The following is a 12,257-nucleotide window of genomic DNA, read 5'->3' on the forward strand; positions in this document are numbered from 1 at the left end:
CTTTACAGAGACCCAGAACATAAACCCCCGAGCAATTGTTACATAAACAATGGCAGGTAAAAACTCCCCTAGTGGGAGAAAAGCCTTAAGCCAAACAGTGGCAAGAAAAACTCCCCTTTAGGAGGAAGAAACCTTGAGCAGGACCAGGCTCATAAGGGGGGACCCTCCTGCCGAAGGTCAGACTGGTGGAGTCGGGGTGGGATGACCGGGGGTGGGGACCGCAGGCCAGCAAGCAGCTCCCGAAGCTCCGGCCCAATCAGCAAGTCCCAGGTTAGGTTCAGGGTCGGGGAAAGGTTGAGAAGGGGCAGGGCCAGGGAGAGGAGTCTTGAGGGACGAACCTTCTCCCCCGCCCAAAAGGGGCCGTTACCCTGCCCCTCTCACTCCCACACTGCAGGTTCCGGTGTTGTGCATTCAGAGATGCTCTTCGCCACCGGCAGAGGATGCTGCACCATGTACAAAAGAGAAAAAAGAGAAGAAAAGGGGGGGCCAGCACAAGAGCCACTCTAACACACTAGAGTTTTTACACTACCTAGAGATTTACCAACACCAGCTAGAGGTTTACTAAACACTAACTATAGGCTTTACTAAACAGAAAGGTTTTAAGTTTAGTTTTAAAGGTGGAGGTGGTGTCAGCCTCCTTAACCCAGATTGGAAGTTGGTTCCATAGTAATGGTGCCTGATAGCAGAACGCCCGCCCTCCAAATCTACATTTAGATACTCTAGGAACTACGAGTAAACCTGCACTCTGAGAGCGGAGAGCTCTGCCAGGAACATAAGGCACTATCAGGTCTTGCAAATAATGCAGAGCTAAGCCGTTTTGGGCTTTATACGCAAGTAATAACATTTTAAATTGGATTCTGAATTTTACGGGTAACCAATGGAGAGACTTGGTCTCTCCTGCTTGTGTCTGAGCTTTGGTTCTTGTTGTCCCGCAGGCGGCCCGGCAGAAGATCCAGACGCTGGAGACGAACGTGGAGAGTTTCCTGTGTCGCGAGAGCAAGATGAAGCACGTGATCCGCTCGCTGGAGCAGGAGCGGGCGGCGCACCAGCGCGCCATCGAGCGCATGCGCTCCTGCCTGCCGGCCGACGCCCTGACGGACGTGGAGATGACCCAGATCAAGACGGGGCCCGACGGGAAGGCCAAGGCCGCCAAGAAGCCCTGATGGGGGCCCTGGTGGGGCCCCAGGGGGCCCGGGGACTGAGCTCCGCCGCTCCTATGACCCTCAGCACCTTGTAAATGTGGGATTATGGAGGCCGTCAGACTGTGTTTTCCACTTTTATCAGAAAACACAGTTTCCGTGTGACGTTGGAGCCGCCGGCGTCTGATTGGCCGCCGGTTTTCAGGTGGAATCAGGACGCTTGCCGATCTTTTTCACCGAATAACAGGGGAGTCGGGAGCCTCTGCCAGCTTTTCCAGCACTGCCTTGATGTGTTTACTAACCGTCTCAGGCCACGTTTACACGTAGCAAAAAACGGTGGTGTTTTCATGCATTTTGGCCGAAAATGAAGCTCAAAGTCGCAAAAAAAACATGATTTCTGAAAACTCCGGCCAAAGTGGAGATTTGCAAAAACTCCGTCTTCACGTTTGCTTGTACACTGCAAAAACTCAGAACTCATCACTGGAAAAAACAAAAATTTTCACCTGTTTCAAGTAGATTTTCACTTAAAATAAGTAGAAAAATCTGCTAGTGGAACAACATTTTTTTGCTTGTAATGAGTAGATAAATCTTTTCTACTTATTTCAAGTGAAAATTTACTTGAAACAAGTGGAAATTGTCCAATAACAAGTTATTTTTCTGGTAATGACTAGTTTTAAGTGTAACGAGATTTTTTTGACTAAAAATTAGACATTTTAACTAGAAATAAGACAAATATTCCTGGTAAGATTTTGAGTTTTTGCAGTGCAGCGTCATGTGTGCGACCTGTGTTTACAATTTGTTTGGCCACCGTCAATATTTTCTTGTATTTTACCTGTTTTATATTCTAACGTCACACTTAAAAGTAACTCCACTTCTCTGTCACTCCAAACGAAAGACTCTGGTTCATCTTGGAAGTAACTGGAAGTTACTCGTGTCATTTGTTGATGTTTTTTTCCAGGATTCTGATTGGCTAGCATGACTTTATCTTCTCGTTACACTGCCCCCTGTAGGTTTGGCTGCTCATAGCACCTTAACAGATATTTATGCAGGTTCCTGGAAATGATGGTATTTTTCAAAACGTAGAGGGGGAAATATTTTGAGAAATTTTGAGAAAAAAGACTAAATGTTGAGAAAAAAGTCGAAATTTTGAGAAAAAAGTCGAAATTTTGAGAAAAAAGACGAAATGTCGAGAAAAAAGTTGAGAAAAAAGTTGAAATTTTGAGAAAAAAAGTAAAAAATTTGAGGAAAAAGTCAAAATTTTGAGGAAAAAGTCGAAATTTTGAGAAAAAAGTCGAAATTTTGTGAAAAAAGTCGAAATGTTGAGAAGTAACTCGACTTCTCTGTCACTCCAAACCAAAGACTCTCGTTCATCTTGGAAGTAACTGGAAGTTACTCGTGTCATTTGTTGATGTTTTTTTCCAGGATTCTGATTGGCTAGCATGACTTTATCTTCTCGTTACACTGCCCCCTGTAGGTTTGGCTGCTCATAGCACCTTAACTGTATTTATGCAGGTTCCTGGAAATGATGGTATTTTTCAAAACATAGAGGGTGAAATATCAATTTTTTTTAAATACTACGTGTAAACGTGGCCTGAGTCAGACCGGAGGAGAGAACGACCCTCTGGACCTCAGGGCCAACCTACAGCCATTACCAGAGAGAGAGTGTGTGTGTGTGTGTGTGTTACAGCGTTTCAGCGCGTCGTTATTGCTTTTTGTTCATTTGAAACTTTTGTGAATGTAATTTCCCTCCAAAGGTCAGGGAGATAGCGTTGTTCCCTCCACCGCAGACACATCCGGCCCAGGTTCTGCTTCTGCTGAGTGTTTTCTCCCCGCGGCGCGTCGCCGCGGCGTTCCGCCCTCCAGCCAGAGACCTTTCAGTATCTGCGTTTGGTCGTGAGGAGGAAGTTGCTTCTTCCACGGCTCGGCAGGATGTGAGGTCGTCTGCCTGCTCGGCTTCCTGTGTGACTGTTCTGGTCGCGGAGGCGCCTGCGTCTCCCTGGAGAAACCAGAGCTAAAACGCGCTACGTAGACGCCACCTACGTGTACAGACGTCTACGTTCTTCAGGTCCGACTGAGCCGGTCACACCCACGTTACTTTAGCGTTGAGATTAAAGGGGATCGGGGTTCCCCGACTCGTTATTTCACTGCAAAAACTCAAAATCTTAAGAATATTTGTCTTATTTCTAGTTAAAATGTCTCATTTTTAGTCAAACAAAATCTCATAACACTTAAAACAAGATTTCTTTGCTTGTAATGAGAAGATAAATCTTGTCCCACTGGCAGATTTTTCTACTTATTTCAAGGGGGACCGGGACCGCAGGCCAGAACGCAGCTCCTGAAGCTCCGGCCTGCAAACATGCACAAAAGAGAAAAAAGGGGGGCCGGCACAAGAAACTACAGGAACAATGGACAAAAGTGATGGCTATGAGATATTTATAATAAATAAAAATGGAAATGGAGAAGAGAGGCAGGGAAAAGGAGAGGAGAAGAAGGGTGATGTTCACCGCCCAGTGGATCATGTCGGTGCCCCCCTGCAGCATAGGCCTATAGCAGCATATCTACCACCAAGCTATATTTGAGACTAACTATTATAGTCTTGTTCTATAGCTGCGACTATGACTACTGACTCTAACACACTAGAGTTTACACTACCTAGAGATTTACCAACACAAGCTAGAGGTTTACTAAACACTAACTATAGGCTTTACTAAACAGAAAGGTTTTAAGTTTAGTTTTAAAGGTGGAGGTGGTGTCAGCCTCCTTAACCCAGATTGGAAGTTGGTTCCATAGTAATGGTGCCTGATAGCAGAACGCCCGCCCTCCAAATCTACATTTAGATACTCTAGGAACTACGAGTAAACCTGCACTCTGAGAGCGGAGAGCTCTGCCAGGAACATAAGGCACTATCAGGTCTTGTAAATAATGTGGAGCTAAGCCGTTTTGGGCTTGTCAAATAACAAGTTATTTTTCTGGTAATGAGTCTTGTTTTAAGTGTCATGAGATTTTTTTGACTAAAAATGAGACATTTTAACTAGAAATAAGACAAATATTCCTGGTAAGATTTTGAGTTTTTGCAGTGTTCACCCGGCAACGACATCTTTAAAAAAAAAAAAATTTTATTCAGCACAGTATAAAAACAGAACAAGTAACATAAAAATGTAAAAAAGAGATTGGTAATGTGCTCGGCTGAGGCAAAAAGCACAAGGGCCTTATACGAGGCCTCTACCTGTAAAATACAGCAAGAGATTGTACAAAGATTTATAAAATATGCAGAATACAGTATGTGATTGCAGTCTAAAAACAAAGACAAAGCAAAAAACAGCAGCATGAATAGAATACATGGTATCTACATGATTAAAGAAAAAAATAACAAATCTAGAAATATCATTAGGTAATCTGATCAATTAAATGTGTCCTCACTGCAAAAATTAAAAATCTTAACAGGAATATTTGTCTTATTTCTAGTTAAAATGTCTCATTTTTAGTCAAAAAATCTCAATACACTTAAAACAAGAGTCATTAGCAGAAAAATAACTTATTTGACAATTTTCACCTGTTTCAAGTAAATTTTCACTTGAAATAAGTAGAAAAATCTGCCAGTGGGACAAGATTTATCTTCTCATTACAAGCAAACAAAATCTTTTCTACTTATTTTACGTGAAAATCTACTTAAAACCGGTGAAAATTGTTTTTTTTTTTCCAGTGATGAGTCTTGTTTTAAGTGTAATAAGATTTTTTGACTAAAAATGAGACATTTTAACTAGAAATAAGACAAATATTCTTTGAGATTTTGAGTTTTGGCAGTGCTGAGGTTATTATGTTTAAAATGATTGAATTATTGAATCTTGGTCGTCTCACGTCCGACTGTAGTTTCTGAGGGAGGAGAGGAAATATAAAGATGCTCGGGGTTCCCTTTCAGAACCGATGATGCTGTTTCGGTACTGGCTGTTATGTACACACACACACACACACACACACACACACACACACACACACACACACGCCGGCTGACTGTACAGACTGATGACTTGAAAGTGTCCTTGCTTCACTTATCAGCTTCCTCCACCTCCACGTCTGACTCACCATCACCGGTCCTTCTCTCTCTATCTCTGACTACGTTTCCAGCATCAATAACCCTTTTAAAACCTGAATATTAGCAATAACCCGGTTACACGGCCATGTAAACACCAATAACCCCTTTGAATAACCGGAATTTGCTCATATTCAGGTTTTTAAAAACCCCAATATGACCCCTGGGTTCCTCCTTTTCTAACGGAATATTTGGTCATGTAAACGCCTAATAGGGATATTATGGAGAGTATCAGGGCCAGGCAGGAGAAAAATAAAAATAATATTTTAGAGGAGGAAGATTTTTTTTTCATTATGCACTTCGAGAAAAAAGTGGAAATTTCGACTTTATTCTTGAAATTGTATTTCAACATTAATCTCAACATTTCGACTTTTTTCTCGACATTTCGACTTTCTCGAAGTGCACAATAAAAAAAAATCTTCCCCTCTCAAATATTTTTTCTCCTACATGGCCCTGATACTCTTCCGTAGGATTTCCCCATCAAACGGAACAGGAATTTGTTTTCTGCGCATGCTCTGTTCACAAGGAATCCTGGTCTTTTGAGTCCAGGAAGTTCTTCTAAACACGGAGAAACCAAGACCAGGAGGAGACTAATCACTTCATAAATGTAATGAAAGATATGAACATTTCTGCATTTGTAGACGCTAGAAAGTACCGGGATAGAAGATTTACAAGAAGGTGAGAGGAATGTTGCTGAAGCAGCATTTGTTTTGGATTTGGATACAGGAAGAAGAAGCAGAAATGAGGGGAATTGCGTCATGATGTTCTCCGTACGTCGCTGGTTTGATCCAGATATCCCAAATGATTAATTAGCATGTTTACAGGGATAACCCTGTTTGCTCACGCATGGAAACACATTATTCCCAATGTTTCAGTAACCGGAATATTGACCATAACCCAAATTTTGACTGCATGGAAACGTAGTCTCTCTCTCCGTCCATCTTCCCGCGTCGGCTGCTGATCCAACACGTTTCTCTACCGTCTTCATTCTAAGGCCCCGTTTCCACGTAGCAAAAACGGTGGTGTTTTCATGCGTTTTGGCCGTTCGTTTACACGAAAACGAAGCTCAAAATCACAAAAAACTATGATTTTTTTCTGAAAACTCCGGCCAAAGTGGAGATTTGTAAAACCTCCGTCTTCACGTTTGCTTGTAAACGGAGAGAAACGGACATTTATTCTTCAGAACGTCACATTATGAGACAGAAACGTCACCAGCGTCATGAGTGACACCTGTGGTTACAATTAGTTTGTAACCGTCATTATTTTCTTGTATTTTACCTGTTTTATATTCTAAAGTCACACTTAAAAGTAACTCCACTTCTCTGTCACTCCAAACCAAAGACTCTCGTTCATCTTGGAAGTAACTGGAAGTTACTCGTGTCATTTGTTGATGTTTTTTCCAGGATTCTGATTGGCTAGCATGACTTTATCTTCTCGTTACACTGCCCCCTGTAGGTTTGGCTGCTCATAGCACCTTAACAGATATTTATGCAGGTTCCTGGAAATGATGGTATTATTCAAAACGTAGAGGGGGAAATATCAGTTTTTGAGAAATTTTGAAAAGAAAGACGAAATGTCGAGAAAAAAGACGACATTTTGAGAAAAGAGTCGAAATTTTGAGAAAAGAGTTGAAATTTTGTGAAAAAAGTCAAAATTTTGAGAAAAAAGTCGAAATTTTGAGAAAAAAGACCAAATGTCGAGATGAAAGTAGAGATTTTGTGAAAAAAGTCAGAATTTCAAGAAAAAGTTGCAATTTTGAGAAAAAAGTCGAAATTTTGTGAAAAAAGTTAAAATTTTGAGAAAAAAGTTGAGAAAAAAGTCGAAGTTTTGAGAAAAAAGACGAAATGTTCGAGAAGAAAGTCGAGATTTTGTGAAAAAAGTCAGAATTTCGAGAAAAAAGTTTCAATTTTGAGAAAAAAGTCGAGAAAAAAGTCAAAATTTTGAGGAAAAAGTCGAAATTTTGTGAAAAAAAGTCAATGTCAAGAAAAAAGTCCAAATGTTGAGAAGTAACTCCACTTCTCTGTCACTCCAAACGAAAGACTCTCGTTCATCTTGGAAGTAACTGGAAGTTACTCGTGTACAGTGTATTTATGCGGGTTCCTGGAAATGATGGTATTTTTCAAAACGTAGAGGGGGATGTATTTGTTTTTGTAAATACCCGGCTCTGTGGAAACGTGGCCTTAACCTTCCGCTCAGGCCGTTTTAGCGTTCATCTCATCTCATCACTCGCCTACTTTAGTCGAGCTACAGCGGCTAACGAATGGCGTGTTTGTGCATCTTAATACCAATGAATGATCAATGAACCAGAGTTGCTCCTGTTTCCACCAGAGACGCAGAGATCTGTTGACCGCCGTCATCGTTTCTGCAGCTTCCTGCAGGTTTCCTGCAGGTTTCCGTGGAGACAAAAACACTTGAAAAGACACCAGACTGTGATGGTTAAAAAACTGCTTTTCCTTTTCCTTTTTTTGTTTTTCTTTTGTTTGTGCCAAAGTCTCTGGGAAGGCCTTTATCAGCCGGGACTGTGATGTAAGCCGGCCCTGCGGCCCGACGGCTGTTTGTGGTGCGTCAGGTGCTTCCTGACGACTAACCGGTGCTGTTTCACTTGTTCAGACGAGAAAGTGTCACCACTGCTTGAATAAACCTCACCTTGCCTTGTTGCTGCTGGTGTCCCGTCGTCTCTGCTGCCGTCGAGAGTCGTGTTCCTGCAGAACCCACGCTGTGGGATGTTGTGTGTGAATGTATTATTGACAGTACTGGAGTTGGGGGGGGATGAGGGGGATGGCTTCCCCCCCAGAAATAAAAATGGTCCAAATCATCCCCCCCTGAAATAAAAACGATACAAATCATCCCCCCTGAAATAAAAACGGTCCAAATCATCCCCCCTGTAAAACTGCCATCCCTCCTTTCCATCCCTTATGTCATTTCATCAATGAATGTGGTTTTACTGCTATTTCAACATTTAGAGTCATCACCAGAAAAATAACACCAGAAAAATAACTTTTGACAATTTTCACCTGTTTCAAGTAAGTTTTCACTTGAAATATATATAAGAAATAAATATTTTTCTACTTATTTTAAGTGAAAATCTACTTGAAACAGGTGAAAATTGTTGTTTTTTCCAGTGATGAGTCTTGTTTTAGGTGTAATGAGATTTTTTGACTAAAAATGAGACTAGTCTTAACTAGAAATAAGACAAATATTCTTGTTAAGATTTTGAGTTTTTGCAGTGCTGAGCTTATTATGTTTAAAATGATTGAATTATTGAATCTTGGTCGTCTCACGTCCAACTGTAGTTTCTGAGGGAAACTACAGTTGGACGTTTTTTTTACTAAAAATGAGACATTTTAATTAGAAATTAGTCAAAAATCTCATTACACTTAAAACAAGACTCACCACTGGAAAAAACAACAATTTCCACCTGTTTCAAGTAGATTTTCACTTAAAATAAGTAGAAAAATCTGCCAATATTTTTTTGCTTGTAATGAGAAGATAAATCTTGTCCCACTGGCAGATTTTCCTACTTATTTCAAGTGAAAATGTATTTGAAACAGTTGAAAATTGTCAAATTAGTTATTTTTCTGGTGATGACTCTAAATGTTGAAATATCAGTAAAACCACATTCATTGATGAAATGACATAAGGGATGGGAAGGGGGGATGGAAGTTTTACAGGGGGGATGATTTGGACCGTTTTTATTTCAGGGGGGATGTCATCCCCCTCATCCCCCTCAACTCCAGGACTGAATGTATTATTGCGTAAAAGGCCGAGGTGAACTCGGTGGTTTTAGGGGAATCTATTTAAAGCCCTTCATGCGTCGCTCTCGTAAACGCCCTGAGCAAAGAGAGCTCTGGTCTCCACCGGAGAAACTTTACACATGCACTTTACTTCTGATTTATATGCTATGTAGTGGATGGATTTAAAAAAATGTTAAAAGTCAAATTCAAAGTCATCTTTATTGTCAATTTTTCATAAAATACAAGATATCCAAAGTATGTTTCCCTCTTGTCCGACTTAAAATAGATAAAAATAAAATAAATAAGATAAAAATAGTAGTGCAAACAGATTAAAATCAAGTTAAATAATAAAAATAGTTAAAACGATAATATAATCAAATATTTAACTTTGTGTAAAAACCAAGACAGAAGAATGTTGTGGCTCTAATGACTAATGACGGTTCTGGACTCGGTGACCAGATCCGGGTCTGACTCACGCAAATAATACAAACAATCTTAGATTTCTGAAGAATGAAACATCAGATTAAACAGAGGGGGTGGAAAGTGTAAATAAAAGACAAATCAAAATAATTGATTCTAATTGAATGTTCTGCAAAAAAAAGCACATGTATGTTGCCCATAATAGATTTCTGGAATGTAAAACCTAAAACATCAGATTCAATTTGGAGGGTGGGTGTAAATAAAAGACGAATCTGATGTCTTGCAAAGCGATGACAAAATTATAATTATAATTGAATGTGCCAAAAAAAGCATAAAATATCATTAAACACAACTAAATGGTGGGGTTTTACATCCTCGTCTCTCAACAGTAAATGTTTTGGAGGTAAAGAGACAGATTTCAGGACTTTTGAAAGCAACATGTGTTGGACATGCTCCCTAAACCAGCTGCTGATGATCCGGTGCCAGTTAACCTCACTAATAACCATGTGCTGTTGGGGAATTAAAGCACCTTTGTTAGTCTTTTGTTTTTCTTTGTACTCGTTTTCACCTAAAAATAGACTTTAAACCATCTGCAAATCCCTGCATTCTGCTTTTACTTTATTTTATACACGGGGACGAATGAATATGAGGTAAAAAAAATCAAGCCTGCAACGTCAGAGGCGTCATATTACTGAGATTTTTATTTTTATTTCCATATATCAAAAACATTGAGTATGGTACACAATGATAATTAAAATAACATTAACATCCAAAAGTCATGCATACTTTGTTACAACGTTTTTTTTCTTCTTTTTTTTCTTCCCTTGTCTGCATATATATTAATGCTTAATACCAAGTTTGGTAAAACTTAAAGCATATATATGCATTTTAATCTTCTTTTTTTTTTGTTTCTTTTGACAATTTGAGGGAGTTTCATATGTTCCTCACAGGAAAACACACAACGGGCACACAAGCCTTTGGAATCTGCAAGAGAGAAAACAAACAAACAGAAACGGGAACAAGCAGGGACACAAACAGCAACCAGTCCAGGTCTCTGAAACTAAATCAGTACTAGAATACTGCCATTATCTGTCCCCAGAATCAGGGGGTGAGTATGTAGGTGAGTGATCAGGTGTGTATGTCTGTGTAAATGTGTGTGTGCAAAGTGAAAACAAGGTTTTACCTGAACTACTAGAGTGGAGGAGGGAACGACCCGCCACCCGAGAGACCAGAAACCGACGAGGGAGAAACCTGAACCCGGGACACCAGCAGCTCCACGGAGAACCAGGAGATTTAGTTACAACAGTTAACCCACAGTTGGATTAGATTAGATTCAACTTTATTGTCATTGCACATGTCAAAAGTACAGGGCAACGGAATGCAGTTAGAATCTAATCAGAAGAGCTTATGCAGTGAAATTAACACAATGTACACACACATATATATATATATATATATATTATACTGTATTTTCTGGACTATAAGCCGCTACTTTTTTCATAGGTTTTCAACCATGCAGCTTATACAAAGGTTTCTATTCTGTGGATTTTTCTTCCACCACTCGGGGTGCTCTAACCGGAATTAGAATAAAAACTAAGACAAAATAAATGCAAAGAAGAATACGCTATTTCTTCTTTAGCAGATAGAAGTAGGTATATTTCAAACAGATAAATAAATACCGTTATTTTCTCTTGGTTCTGTCCCGTTTTAATCAGCAAAGTTGCTGCCGTGTTAAAAGACACTGTTAGGAAAGATCTATTTAGGTACAAACATGTACATCATTTACAGTTCAAAATCCTTCTGTACATGTAGTAAATATCTAATCTAACAACATAAATATCTGCAGCTTGTATATCTTTTTTTTAATTATTTTTTTAAAAATAGAGCGGATGCGGCTTATATGCAGGTGCAGTTTATAGTCCAGAAAATACGATATATATATATATATATATATATATATATATATATATATATATATATATATATATTATTTTTAGGCTCAGAAATACTTAAAGAAACACTTACTGATATGCATTTTTCCCAAATGATTTGGGATGAAACATAACTGATGATAGAATCTATGTGACCGGCAAGTGTTTTTTGTTTTTTTTTAATTGAGGCCAGTGAGGGGGGGTACCACCCCTGGCCCCCCCCTGGTGGCGCCACTGACCAGGACCAGGACTCGGACCTCCAGCCTGCAGCTCGTCACACGGAGACACCAGAGGACCGGGAGCCCATGGCTGAGCAGGAGGGGCCACATTCCTGGTGTATTCCCACTTCCTGCCCCGGGGGGGGGGGGGGGACGAGGGCTGGGGGGTCCGGAGGGTTCTGGGGGGTTCTGGGGGGGGTCCGGGTCTCCGTGGGGACAACACTTCCTCTGCCGAGGGTCTTATCAGCTCTGTTTGTGTTTGTCCTCCCTCCATCCTTCTCCCAGCCCCGCCCCGATCCTCCTCCCTCCCTCTGGATCTGCAGATTATCCTGCAGGAATCACCGAGATGTTCTGATGTGCTGCACAGGTGGGTTTGAAATGTTTTACCCAGACCACAACCGGGTTTGGGGGGTCCTGCTTCTTCACCTGACCTCCCAGCACGATGCCCCGTCACCACATCTAACATTGGTGCATCGTCTGCTCCAAACTAGTGCTGTTTCAGTTCTAGTTTTTGTCTAGTCTTTGGGTTATCCCCTCCTTTTCCCTTCCTCTCTTCTCCATTACCATTTTTATTTATTATAAGTATCTCATAGCTATCATTTTTGTCCATCGTTCCTGTAGTTTCTTGTGCCGGCCCCCCTTTTTTCTCTTTTGTGCATGTTTGCAGGCCGGAGCTTCAGGAGCTGCATGCTGGCCTGCGGTCCCGGTCCCCTCCTCTGATCATC

The 12,257-nt window shown here is 40.6% G+C and overlaps 1 protein-coding gene across 1 annotated transcript in view; it reads left to right on the forward strand.

Annotated features, from left to right (window-relative positions):
* The window catches only part of tbc1d4 (TBC1 domain family, member 4), a 72,039-nt gene extending 70,867 nt beyond the window's left edge, over positions 1–1,172 (forward strand). The window contains exon 23 of the mRNA XM_061724210.1: positions 936–1,172. Within this exon, the coding sequence (XP_061580194.1) occupies positions 936–1,163 (228 nt within the window). The 3' untranslated portion in view covers positions 1,164–1,172. The remainder of the gene's footprint in view (positions 1–935) is intronic.
* The last annotated feature ends 11,085 nt before the right edge of the window (positions 1,173–12,257 follow it).

This window comes from Cololabis saira, chromosome 6 (genome assembly GCF_033807715.1).
Source record: "Cololabis saira isolate AMF1-May2022 chromosome 6, fColSai1.1, whole genome shotgun sequence".
Classification (NCBI taxonomy): domain Eukaryota; kingdom Metazoa; phylum Chordata; class Actinopteri; order Beloniformes; family Belonidae; genus Cololabis; species Cololabis saira.